General features: G+C 49.9%; 1 protein-coding gene across 3 annotated transcripts in view; it reads right to left on the bottom strand.

Annotated features, from left to right (window-relative positions):
* The window catches only part of SCN5A (sodium voltage-gated channel alpha subunit 5), a gene marked incomplete at its 5' end in the record, with an annotated part of 95,655 nt that overhangs the window by 14,036 nt on the left and 59,521 nt on the right, over window positions 1–22,098 (bottom strand). For 2 of the 3 annotated variants that reach the window (XM_081072281.1, XM_081072279.1), the window contains 7 exons: window positions 2,970–3,143; window positions 10,434–10,588; window positions 11,155–11,275; window positions 13,788–13,955; window positions 15,343–15,783; window positions 19,569–19,925; window positions 21,202–21,375. In XM_081072281.1, the coding sequence (XP_080928407.1) occupies window positions 2,970–3,143; window positions 10,434–10,588; window positions 11,155–11,275; window positions 13,788–13,955; window positions 15,343–15,783; window positions 19,569–19,925; window positions 21,202–21,375 (1,590 nt within the window). The remainder of the gene's footprint in view (window positions 1–2,969; window positions 3,144–10,433; window positions 10,589–11,154; window positions 11,276–13,787; window positions 13,956–15,342; window positions 15,784–19,568; window positions 19,926–21,201; window positions 21,376–22,098) is intronic. The other variant, XM_081072280.1, reaches the window with a different exon arrangement.

Genomic DNA, 22,098 nt, shown 5'->3' on the forward strand with positions numbered 1-22,098 from the left:
CTCAGGGCAGCCTGGGGGCGGTGAGAGCGGCGGGCAGGGCCTGACACCCACAGCTTCCTCCCAAGCTTGGAAGCACTGGGTGGGAGCAGGCTGGGCAGAGGGGCTGGGAGGAGGAAGACTCTAGGATCGGTTTCTGTGCTACCCCCACTCACCCCTCGAGGATGCCAGGCTGGGGGTCCCCATTCCTGGAGAGGCAGAGGGGAATGTCTCAGGGACCGCCTCCTGAGGGCAGGGCCCAGGGGCTAGTCTGCCTGCCTCCTTCCAGCAGACCACCCCTGCCCTCTGTTCTTTCCAAAGCTTGACCTATCTGCCCCATCTCGGATGCTGGCAACTCCATCCTTCCAGCTGCTCAGGCCGCAAGCCTTGGCGTCATCCCGGCCTCCTCTCTATCTCTCACACCCTCCATCTAACCCATCAGGATTTCCTGTTGGCTCCGTCTTCAAATACATCAGAAGTTCAGCTATTTCTCACGACTTCTACCGCCACCATCCTGGCCAGGTCACCACCATCTCTCCCCTGGATTACTGCCATGGTGTTCCAATTCTTCTCCCTGCTTCCAGCCCCTCTCCACCCACAGCCACCACACAGAGTCAGTTCATGTCACTCTTCTATTCCAAGCCCTGCAATGTCTCCCCATTTCATTCTAAATAAAAGCCCCTGTTTTCCAAAGGCTGCTCCCCTTCTGCCCCAGGCATCTGGCCTCTCACCTCTTGTACTTGCCTTTCCTACTTACTCCACAGTAGCTCAAGTGTGCCCGGCACACACTGACCACAGGACCTTGGCACTGCCATTTCCAACCTCTGCTTGGAATGTTCTGCAGCTCTCTGCCCGGCTCATCCCAGTTTCCTTCAAATCTGCTCAGATGTGGGCTCTGAGCAACGAGTGGGCCCTCCCTCGTCAGCCTATTTAAAGTTACGATCGATACCTCCCCCTCCCGCTGTGTCTGGGCCCTTCTAACCCCTTCTCTATTTCCTTTTTCTTCATGGTACACATCACCTTCTGCCATGATATAAAATTGTTACTTAGTAACTTGCCTTCCTCCATGCGAGCAGGTTGTCTGTTTTGTTCCCTGAGAGCCCCAGTGCCTGCAATAGCGCTGATACATAGATTCAATAGTGTTCATTGAAAACATGAATGAATTGATCCTGGAAACATCATTCTCCAGACCCTGAGGCCTGGAGGTGTGGGGATGGGGGCAGCATGGCCAGTGCCAGGAAAGCTGGATTTCAGCGTCTACTTCCTTCTGCTTCACCTTGGGCAAGGCCCCTCTCTGCTGTGAGCCTCGGTTTCCTGCTCCACAGGCTAACTGTCCAATCTTGGGACAGGGCAGGAAGCACTGACAGTCCCCTTTGCCCGGCCTCAGCTGTGTTCCCCAAAGTGGCAGGAGGTGGGGTATAGGTGGGCTTCCCCAGGACTCTCTGCAGACTCCCTCCAGCCTGCCCTGGGGCCTCACTTCCCAAAAAGCTGCAGGATGAGCTGGGTGAGGGGAGCCTCCAGAAGGAGCTGCCAGGGCCCCAGGCCCTCCTAAGCCCCTTGGCAGGGGGGCCTCAGTGGTCCTCTCCTCCCTCTCCTGAAGGCTCTGAGGACTCCAGGCTGTAAGGGCACTTAGAGCCCCCTACTTCCCTCTCTGCCCCCTAGCAGTCCTCACCCTAGCCTTCACATCCTCTTCAGCCACTTGGGGTGATAGAAAGCGGCCTGGACTTGTGTCTCCATGCACACTCTCACCCAAGGAGCCCCTCCTTTCACCTCCCGCCCAGCCTGGACCCTGGCCAGGACGACTGGGGACTGAGTCCCTTCCTTTGGTCTCTGAGTGGGTTGTGGGGACAGAGCACAGGTCTGAACCTCTTCTGCAACCACAGGAAGGACAGCCCTGATGGTGAGCAGAACCTAAGGCCAAGCCCAGAAGCTATGGGTGCCTTCCGGAATGCTCTTCCCAGTCTGCAGATCCTGACTTACCTTTTGTTCTGTGGGACCCACCACACCGGATCGTGAGCCCTAACCTGAGCCTTCTGCCTTTGCCGGGCTCCCTCTGCCCTTCGGGAGCACAGATCCAAGGCTGTTCCACACCCCAGTCTCACTTTTTGCCCTCTGGCCACTCTTCCACTTGACTGTGCTCAGGAACCCCAGCGGACCCTGCACGCACCCTGCTCGTCCTGGGGCCTGGGTAGCTATGGGGCAGGGCCTCCCATTCCATCTGCCAACTGGGTGCTCAGAAGATGTGCCAACCTCCTGCCCTAGGCCTTCCCTGGACACAGCCTGGGCAGGCAAGCCCTGCCAGCTACCCGATTGTCCAGGACAACCACCCAGAACCCCTCAGCCAGTGTTCATGGCTTTCCTCCTTCTCGCAGGTGACTCCACCCTCCCTCTCACCCTTCAGGAAGCTCTCTCCTGCCTGCCTAGCCCTTCTTCCCCAACCCTGCCCCTCTGGCCTTGGCTTACTCTATCGCCTGTGCAGACAGCCTCCTCCTGCGTGTGTGCACAGAGGCTCTTAACCAGCCACATGTTCAGTGGGCCTGACAGACATTTCACAACATGCTGTGGCCACGGCTATAATATAGGCTTGTCCACCTCCTGACTGCTGGCCATTTGGAGAGGGTAAGCCCCACACCCCTGCCTGGACTGCTCTTCACCCTTTCCCATGGGGAGTCTCGTCTCCTCCAGAAGCCTGGGGACTCCTGAGGACCAGGCCTATGTTTTCCCCTGCTCCTCTGTCTCCCCAAATTGGGGGTTCTGATGGCAGGGCCCCGGTCTCCTATTCCTCATTTCTTCCAGACTGGGGACTGTCCTCTGTGACCCCAGATGCCAGCCCCCTTCCTCTCTGCCTGTCCCACCGCACAGCCCGGTGCCTCCACGTGCTGACTCCCACCAGCCAGCGCTGTCCTTTTGTCCCTGCGTCCGTCTGCCTCAGCTTCTGCTCACACTGGCAACGGGTCTCCCCCTCCTCTCTTCCCTTCAGGCACCACACTCACGTCCACAATGAGGAAGTCGAGCCAGCACCAGGCGTTGGTGAAGTACTTCTTGAAGCCGTAGGCCACCCACTTGAGCAGCATCTCCAGTACGAAGACGTAGGTGAACATCTTGTCGGCGTACTCGAGCACAACCTTGATGGCCTTCCGCTCCTCCAAGTAGATGTCCTCGAAGGCCTGCAGATCAGGCCGGACAAAGCGGACATGGTGTCCTCATCATCACCAATCCCACCCGACAGGGGGCATCACCTCTGGCAGGAACTGCCGCCAAGGAGGGCGGGGACTGGGGAGGAGACACATAATGTGGGGTCTCCTCCGGGGTCAGCGGTGGACGACATCGCCACGCTCTCCAAAGAGTGTGTGAACCACAAAATGACCTGACTGTGGTGTGTGGACAGTAAGGCAGAACGTGTAGTGAGTACACTTCTTCCTTTGCCTTAAAGAGCAAGTCTCAGTTCGGGGCCAGTGCATGTTAAAGACCTTTCTAGAACTTGCTGATCTCCCATTTTAACAAGGAGAGAGGGTGTGCAGGACTCAGCTCACCACCTTCTGCTGCAAACAACGTAACACTTTTTTTTGTGTTCACTCTATTGACTTTATGTAGTTACCTACTTTTCATAAGCAACAATATTGGTTTCCAATGATAACAATCGTCAAAAGTTTCCCTTTACAATACATTTATTTAACCAAACAAGAACCATGAGTGTTGATCTAAAGCAAAATTTTAAATAAAGGGTAGTAAAGACCGTTTGTAGGTAGGAAGTTTAGAAAACACAGGACTAGATAAAGCCAGACCTCCTGCAATCCTTCAAATCTAGGAGTCCAAGTTTCTAAAATACTAGACGTTGTCTTTCTCTACCTCTTCATTTCGGCCTCAACCCAAAATCAGAAGCCAACAGAGAAACCAGGATGGCTCCCAGCTGCCCTTTTCCACCTCCAGCCTTCTGATTTGTACCTGCTCCTCTCGAGTTACTGTTCCCTGTCCGGAGTGTGCTCTGAGGCTCCCTGTCTAGGCAACGGAACGCGTCACTGAGGGACCTGGGGAGCTGCCTCCACCTGCCGCTCTGGGCCTTCCTGACTGCGGGGCCTCTGTGAGCTGCAGTGATCCAGGCAGCTAGCGCTGTCAGCAGTGCCCAGTACGCACCGCTAAGGCATACATGTGGGGAAGGTGGGCAGTGAACACAGGACAACAAGATAATTCAGGTCCTCAAAGGGACTTTGGCAGTTGTTCAAGATACAAAGTAGGTGTATTTTCTTAAATTACAGAAATGTGTGCTCCTTATCAAAAAACTAAATAATATAGAAATTACGAAAAAGAGAAAAGGCACCTCCAATTTCATGACGCTAGAGTAACCATTGCCCACATTTAGGTGCACATTCTCGACACTCACTGTGTTGGGTGTATGTGAGCTCACAATTTTATGATATATTACATATTTTGCTTTGAAATTTCTTTTTCCACTAAGCAATCTTTTCTGAACATTTATCTACTCACTAATGTGAGTACATACAATATCATTCTTTTTAAAGGCTGCATAATATTTCACTATTTGCACATACTATTGTTTATTTGGCCAATAAACCTATTAATGAACATTTCTGTTGCTTTCAGTTTATCCCTAGTAGAAACAACACTGCAATGTACAGTGTGTCTGATTATCTGTTAATGAATTCCTAGAATTGAGGTACCAGGTCAAAGGTGTACTTTTGGTACAGATTGGGAACAGGACCTCCAGAGGAGAACACCAATTTGACACTCCCTCCACACTGCATGAAGGTGACTCTTTCTCCACCATTCCACTCACACTCGTGGTGTTTCTTTTTTGTCACTTTCCCAGCCTAATGAACAAAAGTTGTATGTTGTTATATTTTTATTTATTACTAGTGATGTTGACATCCTTTCCTTGGATTTTTGCAGTGTTCCCTTTGTGAATTGCCTGTTTATTTTCTTTGCCTTTTTCTTTTTTTTTTTACTTGAGTGTCTGGTTTATTTGGGGACATTAACTCTTTATTTGATACGCTTTATCCTAGTTGTGTGCCTTTAAATCTTTACTTTTGTTTGCCATACTGAAGTTCTACATTTCATTTTCACTTATTATATAATTTAATATAATTATATCATTTATTATGATTTTTCATTTAGTAAAACCTTGTGTATTCCAAGGCTAGAAAAAAAATAACCCTTCTTTCCTTTTTATTTTTTTAACTTTCTGGTTTCATTGTTTTATATTACAATTTTTAAAAATGTAATACATTTTGGTAGGCAGCAAATATCCATTTTAATATTTTTGTCAGACTGGCTTATCAACTGTCTCAACACTTTATTAAAAAAATCCACTTAAAATCCACAGATTAGAAGTCAACTTTGTCATATACTACGTTTGTATACTTAAGTCTATTTCAGACCACTCTATGTGGTTCTACTTCTCTGTCTATTCCTGAATTGGTATTATATGAATTTTCCTGGCCTTTTTAGTAATTTTCAAGATAAAACTTGAGCAATGTTTTGGCAAATTCCCTCAAAGATATAGTTAAAATTTATGCTATTGCATACAGTCTTCCTGCCCAAGACCAGCTTATATTTAAAGTATTTTTATCTATCTGTTTGTCTTCTTTTACAGTCCTTAGCAAAGATTTATAGTTTCCTTCATGTACCTCTTAAACATTTCATGTTATAATTATTCCCAGTTACTTTATGTTTACAATGCCTGGCATGTAAGGAATAGTCAAGAAATGTTACTTGTGATTAAAAGGTTTCTGTTAGTATAAAACAACAACAGTAACAATTCTTTGTGTATATATTTTATAACTGGTCGTGCAATGCTTTCAATATGTTTAAAATTTTTTTTTAGGCAATCATCATAATTAATGATACATTTCCGTTTATTTCTATTACTTTTAACTCTTGTTTTATACTTGACTATATTAACTTCAGTTCTTCTATTTTCCAATTTTTATACTGTGTGTTCAGTTTTCTTCATTAATTGCACTGGCTTGTACTTCAAGATTTTATTAAGTAATGGATAACAGCTAAAAAGTAGTTAAATCTTCCTTTTTCTTATTTCTGACTTTAATGAACATGTTTCAAGTGCTTTCTACTAACGATGATGATAGAAGTTAATCTGAGAGTAAATTTTTCACCAAATTTAGGAAATATATTTTATTTCTATTCTTACCAAAGTTTTAAAAATTGTCTATTCATATGTGTGGTGTATGAAAACTGGTCTATAGTTTTCCTTTTGGGATACTTAAGGTTTTGAAAATCAGCATTATTTAGCTTTCATAAAAAGAATTTGTAGACTTTGCATCTTTTTTCATACACTAGAATATTTTAAATAGGATTGGGATTATTTTCTTCCTCGAGTATATGAAATAATACACCCCTGGAGATGTAAGAGATTAGACAAGATAGTGGTTTATCTACTTGTTTTGATTTTTCAAGGAATCTGCTTTGGAATGTTATCAGTTTTCCTATTTATTTTCTAATTCATTAATTTATGTTTTTATGTTATTAATTACTTCCTTTGCTTTCCTTAAGATTATTTTGTTGTTATATATCTACTTTCTTGAGTTAAATAATTAATTTATGTTCTTTCTATTTAATAATAAAAATGTGTAAGTCTATGAATTTTACTTTTATTACAGCTTTGCCTACATCCCACATGCAATATTCTCAATATTGTTACTTATCTAGTCCCCCTCCCCCATCAAAGCTTTTTCTCTACCTCTGTTTTTTATTTCTTCTTTTTCTAGATTTCAGGTGGAAAGAACTGGTTGAATCATAATCTTTTTTTAAAGGTTTTTCAGAGCTTTTTAATGAAAAATTCAGAGGAGTGGAAAAGGAAGTTCCTGTTCTTTTACTGTTTGAGATAAAAAATGTAAATGGACATATCAAGACAATGAGTTCTCTTCAAGTACAAGTGACTGTTGACACTTTGCAGACACTGAGCCACTTAAAAAATATACTCAAGACATTAAATTAAAATTTCCATGTGAATTATTTCTTCTTACCTCTTCAGCATGAAGTTGACCATTTTAAAAGAAGAATTTCAATATGAATTGGTTGTACTTTGGAATTGAAACTGATTTACACCAATTTTTCAGCTGATGAATTTTTGCATGAATGCCTTTTTTATGAGAACGATTATTGCATGGGTAAGAAATAATTTCAGGCTTTTTCACTGTATTAGAATAATTTAAATAACTCAGACTAATTTAAAAATTATATTGATATAGCTCAGAATATATTATTTTTCAAGCTTGGCTGAGAGACAATTCAAAAACACATCAGGGATAAAAATACCAATTATTATATTTATCCCTATTGAGGTATTAGCTCTGTGAGTGATCTGATGCTGGCCCAGCCAAGCCCGGATCTCCTGATCCCTGAGATATGCTGGACCTCTTGTACTCAGTCCAAACTGAGGGCGTGAACACCAGCCAAGGCAGCATGCCTCGCCCTGCATCCAAAATGGATGCTCACATACTGGGTTAGCAGCTGTATTTTGTTAAATAATTTTCCTTGGGGAATATTTGCCCCTTTGCTCTCCAGTCTTCGAACTGAATTTGGATCCTTAATATACACAGAGGGCGCCAAAAAATGCATACACATTTTAAGAAAGGAAAAACTATTAAAATTGTAATACTCAATATATACCGACAACAAAAGATGAATACAAGACATTTTTGATTTCTGCAATTATAATAGGTGCTCACAGTGGTTACCAACAGCATCCAGACACTTCTGATTATGGCGAACTACTGCTACGTTGACCAAAGTGTCCACCTGTATACATTTTTCTTGGCACCCCTGGTATTTTTTTTCATTTAAAAAAAATATTTTTTTTCCAGTTACAGTTGACATTCAATATTATTTTATATTAGTTTCAGGTGTACCACATAGTGGTTAGACATTTATATAATTTACAAAGTGATGAATCATAATCTTCGATTAATAGCACACTGTCATCTTTGGCCCATGAATATAGTTTCTCTATTTATTTGCTTACTTATTAACATAATGAACACCCATGAACCTACCACCAAACTACTTTCTGTTTGATCCAAGATTTGTGTAAGAATGACTTTTACATTTCCAAGGGTTTGTTTTTAATCTATTTTTGATATATCTGGCAGTTTTCTACCTGCAAAACAGGCTTAATAATAGTACCTAACTCATAGGGTTATTGTGAGAATAAAATGAATTAACGTTTGTAAAATGTTTACAACAGGGTCTGGCACATAGTGAATGCTATTTAAGTGTTAGCTATTATTTTTGTTATTATTAGGTTAGATCAAATTTATTTAAATATATATATATGTATTTAGATTTCTCATTGTCTTGGTCTTTCTGCTTGATTTGTCAAGAACTAATAAAAGTGTGGTAAAATCTCCCTGTACTATTGCCCTATAGCCATTGTTTTTCTGTTTTTCCAATGATTTTTGGTTTACATAAGTGCTATGCAATCCCAAGCAAATATATTTATAATAGTTACATTTTTATTGTAGGTTGGACCCTCTTTGTTTTATCTCACGCTTTTTACCTTGAACTCAACCTTGTTTAATATTAACAAACAAAAACACTCTAATTTTTGTTGTCATTGTTTGCATTTGCCTGATGTATCTCATTCTTTCACTTTTAATATTTGTGAGTCACATTGTTCTAGGTTTGTCAGTTGAGAGCACATAACTGAAGTTTTCTTTAAAAAAATCTATTCAGAGTCCTTTTCTTTTAAAAGATAAATTTTATCCAGTTAAATTTATTATTAAAACACATGTTTGATCTTGCCTCTGCCACATTATTTTCTGTTTCCTGATTTAATACTTTCTTTTTGCTTATTTTAGTCCTATCTTTTGCGGTAAGATCTCTATTTTCTTAAAGGAATTTTTTCCTTCAGCAATTTGGAAGGGATCTATAGTCTGCTTTCTGTTAAACAAGTTTATAACTTTAAATAACACACTCAGACTTCTTTTTCTCAATATATCATTGACGCTTTTTTTTTTTTTTTTTAACAGTGCTTGGCTGTCTACCCTGATTAGATTCACCATTCGCTTGCCAAAACTCCTCCTCACTTATGCCAGGCTGAGCTTTTCCTCCACAGCCCAGACTAAATGGCTCTGGCTGCCCTTGTTTGTGGTTGTTTAAAAACAAAACTTGTTAACATATTGTTAAATCATCCTTCTCTGAAGCCTACAGAAATTTTGCTCCAGCTACCAATGGTAAAACAGCACACGAAGCCTGCAAGCCATGGCTCTGGGCCCACTCTGCAACAGGAGTGAGGCAGGGTGGGAGGCCCAGAGGTTTAGAAAAGGCAGCCACGGTGCCTCCCCACGGCCTGCCCCACAGGAGGCGGCGCACACGGGAAGCACCTGTACCTATACCTATACAGAATGGCCCTCTCCCACTCTGGAGTCCAAAGCATTCCCTGTCAGTTGCTCTCACCTCCTCAACAATAGCAGGCTCTTGCTCCTCCTGGGCCAGAAAAGTTTGTTTCTTCTGGCTTTTTGATCACCCCTCTGCCTGCTCACCAGCACCTTCCAGAACCCTCTCCAGGGCTGTTCTATCTCCTCCTAGAAGTGCTCTGAGAGATCAGAGCACAATGCTTGGGAGCCAGATGGGGCGTCCCTGGAAGGCCTCACGGTTCCTCCTGGCCTCAACAAACCTCCCTGTGCTCTACCATCCAGTTCCCCCTGCTTCCTCCAGGGAATTGTCCTGCTTGCTCCAGTTCCCCCTGACCTCCCATCGCCCTGACTCTTCTACTCTATTCTTGCTCAATTCTCTTTTGTGCTGATCTCTGACTATCTCACACTTGCTGAGTCTGGCTTCCCCAACGAGACTGGGAGCCCCTGATGCCAGGGCAGGGGTCTCCTCCTGTTGCTCCCCATGGCTCACGGGACTAGATTCAAGGAGAGCTTAGAAAAGACCTACTGAACAAATGAAAGGTCAAGACAGGGTTCTGAAATCGGTCTGGGTTCTGAAATCGGTCTGGGTTCAAATGCTGCATCTGTTGCTTGTGAGTGGTGGGGCCGTGGGCAAGTTACTTAATGTTTCTACAAAGAGTAGTTGTGGGATGAAATGCGATCATGTGCGAACTGCAGAGCTTGGCCTGTAGCCCTTGAAGACTCCACCATAGCATCAGCCGGCATTGGGAACTGCACGGCAATGGGGAGTGCCTGAGGCTGTGCAAGGGGCGTGTCCCCAGAGCGCCGGGGTGGGAGACTGGTGACCTGCGACCTATGCCAGCTGAGCACTGTGATCTGAGGCAAATCATTTCCCTTTCATGGAACAAGGGGGGCCTGCACAGATGACCTCTATGGATGTTGAGAGTTTGTGAGTTGATTCCTAATCAGGGGCCCTGGGGAGCACACTTGCAGCAGAGGCTCTGCCCCAGTTTCTGACCTGGCTTTCCAGCTGGAGACTCCCTCTTCCATCCCTCCCTGCCCAGCCCTGCATCCCCAGGACCGTACCAGTGCTCCACTGCTGAGCAGGATCATGAAGATGATGAAACTCTCAAACCAGCTGTGCTCCACGATGCGGTAGCAGGTCTTGCGCAGCCTCCACCAGACCTTCCCTGGGGACTGTGTGGTGTCCACGGCGCAGCAAGGACAGCGCCGGACACAGCCTACGGGAAAAGGAGAGGGGTCAGGCCCCGCCCAGGGCCTGCAAATGCCCATGTCTGATGGCAGAAGGTCGGATGGTTGAAGGAATGACTAATTGAAAGAGATTACAATGATGGGGAGATTGCAACGTGGTGGGTGGGGCCGTGGGGGTCGGGGAGCTGTCCGCAGTGGCCCGCACTCAGCAGGCACTCCGTGGAGAGGCCAGATGGTTAGGCTCCCAAGGAGGAGGGCCTAGCAGGTGTGTGCAGGGGCAAGGGGTGAATTAGACCCAGTTCCTGTTGCTGTGGGGCAGAAGATCGTGCATGTTACCACGCCACAAACACAGTGTCACCCATCCTTGGTGCGGCTGACCTACAGCTGCCCAGCACAGCACAGCACACCATGGGCCGACTCGCCATGACTCATGTCATGATGGGGGAGCCCCCAGGGTCACAAGGAATGGGGGAGGGAGAGCAGGAATCCAGGGCAGGATGGGGTGCAACATGGCCCTGTGTCCCAAGGAGCTGCTGGTCTTCCTGCCCCTCCAGGCAGGGCTAAAGCTGGGGCAAAGGGCCACCCAGGGCAGTACCTTCGGTGAAGCAATCCTCTGGATCCTTGACATCCTCGCCGAGGTCAGGGATCTGCTCCAGAAGGTCAGCGGTGTTGGTCATGTCTGCAGTGCTCCCCTCAGAGTAACTGTCCTCGTGGGTCTGCAGGCAGGAGTGTGGGGTAGGGCGGGCAAGGGCATGGCGTGGGCCACGTAGCAGCCTCCAGCCTCTAGCCCAGAGTCTGGGCGAGCCTGGGGCTCCCTGAGGGGAGGTGCCCAGACTACCCTCCTTGGCACACCTGGGGAATCTGAACCTGGGGTGGATGGAAACCTGCCCCGGAGGTCCCCTAGCGCCAGTCAGGGCTGAGCTGAGGCTGGACCTCTGGGCGTCTGGGTCTATGGTTCTGATCTGCTGGGGTCTAGGGCAGGGGTGCAGGGGGTGTGAAGGTGTCTGGGAAAACACTGCATCCAGCGGGAAACAAAACAGACATAGGGCGGCAACACAGACACACTCTGAGACACGGACATGTGGGGCTAGCTTGGCACACGCAGAGGAAACAGGCTGCCACAGCCAGAACAGAGGCAGAACCAGGATCGCGGGCACACAAAGGCACAAGGTCAGACATGCAGAGAACAGGCCAGCAACCCAGCCCACGCTTCTCACCCACTTTGTATGGGTGCTGGACCTGGCGTAAGAGTGAGAAGGTGCTGGAACCATCCCTGCCTACCTAGGCAGGGCTCTGCTGCCTTGACCTCTTGTCACCTGATTATAGAGAGGTGTGTGCACGTGGTGTGCCCTGCAGGTATCTGTGTGTATCACGGGCAGGCACGAGTGTACAGGCGTGCTGTAGTGGCCACTGCTGGTGCTCTGCCCAGTTCCCCTCTGTTAGGCCCGTGCACCCATCCCCAGCTGCTGCGAACACTGGCTGCTTATCTGACCCTTTCTACAAAAACTGTCTCTAGCCAGGGAGCTGCCATTTCTGGAAATGGCTTCTGGGTTATGATCGAAGCCAGGAGGGGCTGACACCCAGTGACTGAATGATATGGAGGGGACCACGCTAAGGCTAGAATCCACTACCGTGCCTTTCAGAGCTGCTTCCTTTGCCTCGTCCTGCTTCTCTCATTTCCTCGTGGGTCTCTCCTGAAAGCGCTCCCTCAATAAATCCTTTGTACTGGAAGTCCGTCTCAGGCTCTGCCTCTAGGAACCCACTCTAAAGACAAGGGTGGCAGGGCTGGGCTTCTGTGAAGGAAGGGATGCCTTCATTTGCTTCAGATCACATCTAAATCCCTAAGTCCCCCAGCTCAGCTGGCCTGCCTTGTTGCTTAGGTTCAGGCTCCACTGGGAGACACACTGGTCTGAGGTCTTGTGTGCCTCTGCTCCTCAGCAGCCTTCTTTTCTCTTTCATGACTCACTCTGCTGGTATCTTAAAGTGCTCTTTAACTTTGAGGTTTGCGATGGATAAGCACTGAGTCCCGGCGGGAAAAGAGAGCATGCTCCTTGGTGCAGTGTGGAGCCACGGCCCAAGGGATGAGGCTCTGCTTTTGTGGTCCCCAGTGGCTTTGAGGTCACTCCCTTCTCCCAGCTTCACTGTGAGGCACTGAGCTGGGAAACGCACAGCTGGAGAAGGTCTTTACACTACTTTTCAGACAGTGGAGCTGTTCCCACATGCCTTCGAGTGTCAGACTTTCCATGGGGAGACGTGACAAGTCACAATCAGGACCTCGTGCTCCCCAAACTGGCCATAATCACAAAGTCTCCCATAGGCCCATCCCAAGAAAGAGGCAAAGCAAAGGAGAAATGTTCCCCTGGAGCAAGTTACAATGGCTGGACTGAGGGCTGAGGCCAGGCTGCAGGACAATGGACCCCAAGCACGGTCTCTGAACACATGACCTGTACCTTCCACAAGGCTTGGTGTGAGTCTGTGTGTGTGCACGTGTGTGTGTAGGGAGCATGCAGTTAGCAGTGCCATAATCCGTTATCTCAGGGGTTGCAAACTCAAATGCTTCTGGGGGCCAGGCAGGTAATGGAATGAAGTCAGGCAGGAGAGCTCTGAGGCAAACCAGAGAGCTCCAGGTAAGGAGGCAGTGACCAACGTCTTCAGCAGGAAGGGTCTTCCAATTTTTTAAAAGAGAAACCAGAAATGCAGATAACAAACATGAAAGCTCCCAGGTTTTAAATGTTGGTAGCTAATTCAAATTAAAATGCTTTTGTGGCCAGAACAAAACCCTGCAGTAGGCCTTCCATTTGCGGTCTCTGCTTTAGTTCAGGTGGGAAACGATTGGCGGCCAATGTGCCAAGACCTTGTTCTCAGAGCTCCCCGAAGTCCCCTGGGATGGCGCCATTCACAGGACAAACATTGGCCAAATAGGACCGAAGCACAGGGACTGAGTGGGGAAGGGTGAACACGCAGAGATTTCGTGTTAGTCCTGCATCACGGGCTGGGGTTGGCTGCTTCCAGAATTTCCCCATGGCTCTGGGCTCCACGCCATCCCATCCCTCCCCTGTTAGGGCAGGGCTGCTTATGCTCGCCTCTGCAGTCGGGTCTCCCACACTGCCTGTGACAGCGGCTATGGATTCCAGCAGCCAACGCAGGCGTGTGCCGGGACTGCTCAGAGGCTGGCTCCCGCCCAAGCGGCACTGCCCCGCTGGCTTCAGGGACAAAGGTGTGTGTTACCTCACTGCACCCTGGGGCCTGGGGCTCCACTGTCCGCTGCTGCCGCCAGTCTGCCTGGGCCACACTGGCCTCTGCCTCGGACTCGGAGGAGGCGGTCTCTGACTCCTGGCTCCAGGCCCTGGGCTCTGGGTGGGCCTCTGGGACACTGGACACAGGCTGGGGTTCCTGCTGAAGAGACCCCCAGCCCCTGAGCTCCCTGGCCAGAGCGTTTCCAGGGCCCTGGCTCCGTCTCAGGCCCTGACCATACAACTGGGGCACTGCCCCCTGCCTTCAGGCTTATCTCACTGAAGACCCTTCCTCAGTAGCCCTGAGTGGGTGAGGCTGCCTGCGGGCCAGGCAAAGGGCCGATAGTTAAAACCCTTGGCCAGCCTGACATAAATCTCCCCCTCTTCCCATTCCCATGCCCAGCTCCCAAAGGTGGCAACTCCACTTCAGAAAGACATGTTGATTTTTTCTGTAAGTTCCCATGACACCCCCAGCTTGTTTGTGCATGTGTGTGTACACACACACACACACACACACACACACACACACACACCCCAGGGAGCCAGAGCCAACAGGCTCAAGAGAAGGAAAGGAGAGGGAGAAGGAGGGGCAGTGTGGAATTCCACTTCTGTGCTGGGAGCATCCTGGAGATAACTGGAAGCCATGGTCCTGGCAATACCAACACTCCCCTCCCCCAGCTGACATTGTCACTGTCCCACAGCCTGACTAAAAGAGCTGAAGCTGGCCTCTGGGACCATAGGAAGGCAGGAAGCCGTGGAACCAAGCCTGGAGCCGCAGATCAGATTCCATGGATGGGGAGCAGCTGCTTTTCACAGCCAGACCCACCCGGTGCAGGCCCAGAGGAAGCGGCCAGGATGGGTCCAAGTAAACCCAGAGCCGGTCCTCATTGTTTGACCTAAAGATCTAAGGAGAAGCCATTTGAGCCTGGCTCAGGCCAAAGGAAAACTGAAGGAGCGGTGTGTGTGGGGTGTCTCTTTTGTCCAGACTCTGGTTCTAAGTGTTAAAAATAACAGGTTGGGAGATAAGATAATGCTGTCTCTGACACCTGCCATCTTCGGGATGCTTATTTTTAAATCTCAGAATTAGCCCTGGGCCTGGGAGGAGGGGAAGGGGCAGTCAGAGGTCAGGAGATTGCACTGGTCCCTAAGACGTTCCACCTTGGTAGTCCTGGTGGGGGACAACAGTCAGAGTGGGGACGAGGGGTCTTGGCTCTGCCCTAGATGCACGAGGAACTCCTAGCAAGTCTCTCACTGTTGCTGTGCCTCAGTTTCCCTTTCTGCACAAATAGCTGCCCAGCCAGGGGATAAATGATGGATAGCAGCCCCTCTCAAGATCCCCTGCTGGGCTGGGTTGGAGAAAGGCTTGATCCCCTACGAGGCTGGCTGTTGGGGGATGGCCTGTTTGCTAGCTCTGTCCCAGCCCTGCTGTGGTAGTCTGGCAGGGGCAGCTTCTCTGAGCAAGGCTGGGTGCCCTGGACAGCAGAGTCCCGGGGGCTATGTAAGTAGATGCCGCACACACACGGGAGAAAGGGGCTGGGGTGAGGGTGCACCTGCTTGCTGGACTCTTCTTCTGTGCCCAGGCTATTCTCCTCATCCTCCTCTTGGTCATCCGTGTCTGACTCAGCCACGGCAATGGGCACACACACGGGCTCCGGGTGCCCAGGGGGGTCCTGGCCTGGCTGCTTGTCTTCCTCAAACCGTGTCTCCTTGCGGGCCAGAGGCACCTTCTCTGTGTCTGGGGGTGGTAGAGAGCCGGAGGTGGCAATGCAGCCGGGCAGTTGGCCATGAGGGACGAGGGCCACAGGCTTCTGAGGCCGCCGCTGCAAGAGCCCACAGCAGAAGTCCCAGGTGGTCCGCTTGAGAAAGCGCAGGCCCCGCTGGATACGGGCCAGGGCCAGCTGTAGGTTGTTCATGTCCCCATCCTCGTCAGGGGCTGTGAGGTTGTCTGCGCTGAAGGAGCTGAGCAGCAAAGCCAGGAACAGGTTCAGGACCTGTGGAGACAACAGATGAGGCTCACCAAGGCAGGCGCCATGCCATGGGCGCGCAGCCTCAGGTCCACGATGCAGAAACTGAGGCACAGGGCCCAGAGGGACGGCCAAAGGCAAATAGCTCTAGGCTCGAACCCTGAGCTCTGACCCTGACCCCCCCAACGCCTCCACCCATTCTCTTGAATATAGAGAATCTGGCTATAAAAAGACAAATTCTAATCCTTCCTCCCAGGGGCTCAGATGGTTTGAGTTCAGGGCGTACAGACACAGGTTTCTTTGTCTTGAAGCCAGCTTGAAAATCTGAGGCTCCTTCTATGAAGCATACGCTATCTGTGTCCTCAGGGCTGACTCCACTCTCTAGGTGAGGGACGGGGGCACTGAGCATAGGAAGGGGCAATGGCAGATGGCAGGAAAAGAGCCCAGGGGGCCGTCCTCAGGCATGTGGGACTAACTGCACGGTCAGGCTACTGAGCCATGGCTGTGTCTACATGGTGAGGGGTACCTGGATGGGTGCTATGTGTGGGACCAGACAACTGGGGTGGGGTGAAGGGACCTGGGGTTGGTGCCAGGGGCCAGCCCTGACTCCAAGGCCTATTTGTTTCAGGGCATCTGGGGAGGGGCTGAGGTTTCAGAGGTGCCGGAGAGCACAGTACTTAATTTATTAGGGGTTAGGGATTTAAGACCCCTAAGGCGGGGTTTGCATAATCCCTCTGTGTTTGGATGATCTGGACTACTGCTTGTTGTTAAACCATCCTGAAAGCCTGAAGTTTTAGCTTTTGTTACAAAAGAGAACTTGGGCTGAGTGACAAGGGGCTGAGTATGGACCCATTTCCCAGTCTCATGGAGGGTAAATGAAGACGGTGGTGGGCGTCTTCCTCCATGTGGGTCAGACTGGTGCACGAGTATCATCAGGCCGACAGGCCACAGACACGACCTCCCCACTTTGGGCTTGGTGTTTCCTCCTCCCAGCCACCCCCAGAAGGGAGTCCAGTGGTATGTGAACACGGGGGCTCAGTTCTCACTGGAAACCCACTCTGACTCCCTGCTCTCACAAGCCCCTCAGACACTGTCAGGAGGCAGGGAATGAGAATTCTGATGAAAGCAGTGGGTAAGGTTGGTGTGCCAGGCCTCAGAAACCTGCCTTTGCTTTAAAAAGTAACATACATTCATGAGGACAGTATGGAAAGGGTAAGAAGTCGGACCCAGATCCCATCTCTATGGAGAAATGGTCACTTTTGACGCCCAGCAGCCGCTTGACGTCATCACTGGGGGGTGGAGCTGCTGTCTACGCTGACCTCTGGCCTGGCCCCCGCCTCTGAGCTTGGTGGCCCCCCTCACTCTTCCCCACGCACTCACTCACACCTGGCCCCACCTTCCCTGACCTCCAGGCGTCTGGGGCCCAGGCTGGGGGCAGGGCAGGGGAGTGCTGGGTGGCCTTGTCCACCCACACAGGACACTAGGACCTCCCTTGTTGCCAGCTTCAGAAGTTTGGCTTCTTCCAGTGCTTTCCCTGTCAATCATGCTGCTGATCCCCAGCCCCTGCCTGATCATCGCTTCCCATTTTAATGGCAATTGCTTCCACCCACGCCAGGCAGCAGCCCAATTCCTGAGGCGGCCAGGGAGGGGGCTGCGTGGGCCGTTAGCTTCCCTCCCCCAGCAGCCTCTAATCTTCTCATCCCCAGACAGATCCGCTTGGAAATTGCAGGGTTGTCTGTGTGAGGGCAGCTCAGCCCGCTGTGGGCTGAGAGCTCCGCGTACCTGCACCCTCTTTAGAACACACAGAGTCTGGTGGCCCTGGGGCTGGGCCAGGGGCCGAGTGAGGCTCCATCCTGATGGGTGGCCAGTTTGAGGGGATGGAAAGGGGGCTGTGCGGCCAGCCAAAGAGATGGGTTCCATTAGCCCTGTGCATGGAGGCCCAGCTTCCTCTCTCGGCTCCACCTGTGGGGCCTGAGGGATGCTGACCCCATCTCGCTCTGGGTCCACCCTGGCCTGATTAAGACATGTGGGAGGAGAAAGCAGTCGAGTCTCGGGAAGGGCTCTGGAATCGGCAGCGCACAGTATTCATACCACCTAAAATCCTGATATGAAATGACATGCTGCTCACGCCCTCGGGAGCCAGACCATGCAGGTGTGCTATCTGAGCATGTGCAAAACAGGTATGTATCCAGGAAGGTGGCTCCATGTCCACAGTGGACACTTACTTCTTCCTGAACCACAGACTTGCCTCAACCTTGCCTCTTCCAAAGGCCCCTTCTTTGGCATTTAGATTTTTGATCTCTCTCAGCTCTGGAATTCCCCACATTGTAAAGACACAAGGCAAGATGCACTTGCCCTTGACAGACAGATGCCATGGGAATAAAGGCCTGGATGCCTCATGACAGCAGGAACTCCTACCACAGCTCCCAGGGTGACATACTAGGCTCCTACAGGCCCCGCCTCACCTGGACCATCACCAGCTTTTACCTGTGCTCTGCTCATCCTGCTCCTTCCCTCTTTAGCATCACCTGTCTATCAGGTGCGCTCCAAACCCTGCTCCAGGAAGTCTTCCCTGATTTCCACAGGTGGAGAGGATCAACACCCATCTCAGCTCCTTCTTAATGGCTCTGATCATTTTGATCCGCTTGAGAGTTATTTCATGCCTGTTTGAATCCCCCACCTCCCAATTCTCTCAAGTTGATGAGCAATGTGAGGGTCATATTCACCTCTGTATGCCCAACAGCATCTCGCACAATATTTTGTATGCAATAGGGGTGCAGCAAAGTTTGTTAAGCTGAACTGAAAACCCATGTGGTAAATCATTGACAGTGAATGACTAATAACATAATAGGTAGATGAGTAAATAACGACTACAAAACGAGTAAATAATGAATAAACACGCAAGTAAGTGGGTGAATGAATGAATGAAAAATGAAGAATGATGCAAATGGGTAAATGAGTGACTGAGTAAATAGGTAGATAAATGAGTAGATGGATGGGACTGGTGAATGAGTGAATGGACGAGTAGATTGATAGATGGATGTGGGGTGGATGAATGAGTGGAGAAATAGATGAGTGAGTGGAAATATGGGTGATGGATGAATGGATGGATGGATGGGCGGGCAAGCGAATGAATGGGTGGATAAATGAACGGATAAGTGACGGATGAATAGGAGTGTGTGTATGTTTGTGTATGAATGAATGGGGGTGATGGATGGGTGGCTGGTAGAAAGATAAATGGATAGATGATGAATGAATGGATGGATAGTAAGTGAATGAATAGATGGGGTTTGATGGATGGATGGATGGATGGATGGATGGATGGATGGGTGAGCAAGTAGATAAATGGATATGAGGACTGGTAACTGAGTAGACAGATTAACAAAGAGGTGGACAGATGAATGGATGAGTTGGTGGGTGGGTGATTTATGAGTAGATGGATGGCTGGATAGGAAGATGTATGGATGAGTAGAAAAAAACAGAAGAATAAATAGGTAAGTGAATAGCTAGATTGATGAAAAGTACATAGATGGATGGGTAAGTGGGTACATTGGTGGGTAAATGAATGAATGGATGAGTAGATAAATGGAAGGATGGGCCAGCGAGCCGATGAATGGGTAAATAGATGGATAGATAACAGATTGATGTGTGGATGGATGGATGGTTTGGTAGATACATGGGCTGAGTGAATGAGTGGATGGATGGGAGGAAGGGTAAGTGAATGGACAGCTGCATCAGTGGGTGGACGGGTAGCTGGTGAAGGCATGGACGGGTAGGTCAATGCGTGTGTGTGAGGCCATTGGCCAACTTACCACCAGGTTGCCAATGACCATGACGAGCAAGAAGACCAGCAGGCACAGTGACTGCCCAGACACCTCCATGCAGTCCCACATGGTCTCGATCCACTCTCCACAGAGGATGCGGAAGATGATGAGAAAGGCATGGAAGAAGTCCATCATGTGCCAGCGGGGCAACAGGCCTGAGTCGCTGATGCGGTGCCTCAGCTCAGAGTAGTTCTTGCCAAAAAGCTGCATGCCCACCACGGCGAAGATGAACACAATGATGGCGAGCACGAGCGTCAGGTTCCCCAACGCCCCCACTGAGTTCCCGATGATCTTGATGAGAGTGTTCAGGGTGGGCCATGATTTGGCCAGCTTGAAGACACGTAGCTGGGGAGGCAAGGGTCCTTGTGAGGGACACCCTTATCTCCCTGGCTCCTGCCTGGAAACCCAGGGAGCACTTGGAAGTCATTGACACCTGCTGTACCCTGTTTCTCCAAGAGTACACACTACTGTCTCTTTCCACAGCCTGAAGGCGGCTTCAGCGGGCTCTGCTCTGGGAGGCAAATCAATAGCTCCAGCCTTATCTCCCCCGCCCAGTCCTTCTCTTTGTGCCCACACCCCTCTCCTACTCCCCTCGGTGTCACGTCCGGGAACTTCCCAGTAGATTCCTCCAACATGGAATGTACTTCCTCTGCCAGACCCTTCTTCATCAGATACCCTTCTAGGTCAACTCAAACCATCTCTGTGCTACCTGATTGCCTCCATTTTTCTCTCCTCTTAGTTACCACAGAGACAGGGAGCCAGTGCTTTGCATTTATTGAACACGTACTGTGCCAGGCCTTGTGCTAAGGATGAATCAGCTCATTTAGAACCCCCAATAACCACAAGAGGTTGGTGCTATTATTATCTCCTTTGACAGAAGAAGAAGCCAACCCTTAAAGATGGAGTCACTTGTCTAGGTCCCTTGGCTCATGGCAATGGAGTCGTGATTAGAACCCAGAGCCTGGCCTTTACTGTTCCCACCATCCTGCCTTCCTAGCCCCGAGTGAAGCCACCAATAGTGCTTGGACCTCCTCAGGCATCTTTCCCTGACCTATCCTTAGCCCCGCGTCTGGACCTCTCTGGCATTTTAAGGTTAAACCATAGTCCACAGACCAGGAGCTCTGGCGTCACCTGAGACCTGTTGAACCATCATCTACAGTTTAACAAGATCCCCAGGCGGTTTGTGTGTAAAGTTTTCAAAATGCTGATTCTGAAACCAGCAGGCAGTGGCCCAGATGAGCTGTCAGCAGAACTAGCTCCAGCTGTTACTTGCCATGTGGCTTTGGGAAATGGTTTCACCTCTCTGAGTCTTAGTCTCCTCATCTGTGAAATGGGGATGTAGTAATACCAGCCCCACTCCTGGGATCCTGTGAGAACTAAAGAGGTCATGGTGAACCATGAAGGGCTTTGCAAATCATCAGGATGTCCACCCTGATTGCTCCTCTGGAGGGATCTCTCCTCTGTCTTGCCCACCTTGGTACCCCCCACATCCCAACACTGGGCCTTGCACCCAGGGCTACCTAGCAAATAGCTGTTGGGTGAAGGCATGACGGATCAGAGTTGGGGTGACTGTGTGCCCCGGACCCCCACCCCACCCCCTGCAGAGGGCCCCGCTGGGTACCAGGCGGAAGGAACGCAGCACCGACAGGTTTCCCATGCGTGACAGGCCCAGCTCCATGAGGCTAAGAATGACAATGATGCTGTCGAAGATGTTCCAGCCCTGCTGGAAGTAGTAGTAGGGGTCGAGCGCAATGATCTTGAAGGTCATCTCTGCTGTGAAGATCCCTGTGAAGACCTGGGGAGGCAGCGGGAATCAGAGGTCCCCAACATTTGGACTGGAAAGACCCTCTGGTCATCAGGGGCGTTCTGTCCCGACTCTTGCTCCCCAGCCTGGCTGCCAGCTCTGGCAGCACCCAGGATCCCGGTGGGGGCTTGCTTGGCCATGGCATAGCCCCTTAGGGGTACCTCCGGCCCTCTCTGTTGTTCACCAAGCATGACCCACCCACCTGGCCCTCAGAAACAGCCAGGCCACGGCAGGCTCTGCAGAGACGACAGTCTCAGAGGTACCCGATGGCAGGGCAGGCTAAGGTGGGCGGTGACGTGACCCAGCCCCGTCGCCCTCCAGCCTGTGTGGAGGGCGCACCCTTGCTCCACATGTGCCCAGTACATGCATTCCTGCAAACACTCCTGGCTCTCATGGCTCAGGACCTTTGTCCATGCTATGCCCTCTCCCTCCGCGTCCACACACTGAACTCTTCTCACTGTAATAATAACCAGCCACTGCTTCTTGAGGGCTTGCCTATGTGCTAAGAGCTGGGCTCGAACGCTTTGCATGTGCTGTTTCTTTTAATCTGTCCAACAACCTGACAAGGAAAGTATCATCTCAGGTGAGGAAGCTGAGGCACTGAGAGGTCAAGTAAGTAAGTTCTCTGGGGTCACGTAGCTAGTAAGTTTGAGAACCAGGAGATGAACAGTGTGATACCTTTCAAGACTTAGAGCAACCATCTCTCCCTCCTGG

This window comes from Rhinolophus hipposideros (assembly GCF_964194185.1).
Source record: "Rhinolophus hipposideros genome assembly, chromosome: 14".
Classification (NCBI taxonomy): domain Eukaryota; kingdom Metazoa; phylum Chordata; class Mammalia; order Chiroptera; family Rhinolophidae; genus Rhinolophus; species Rhinolophus hipposideros.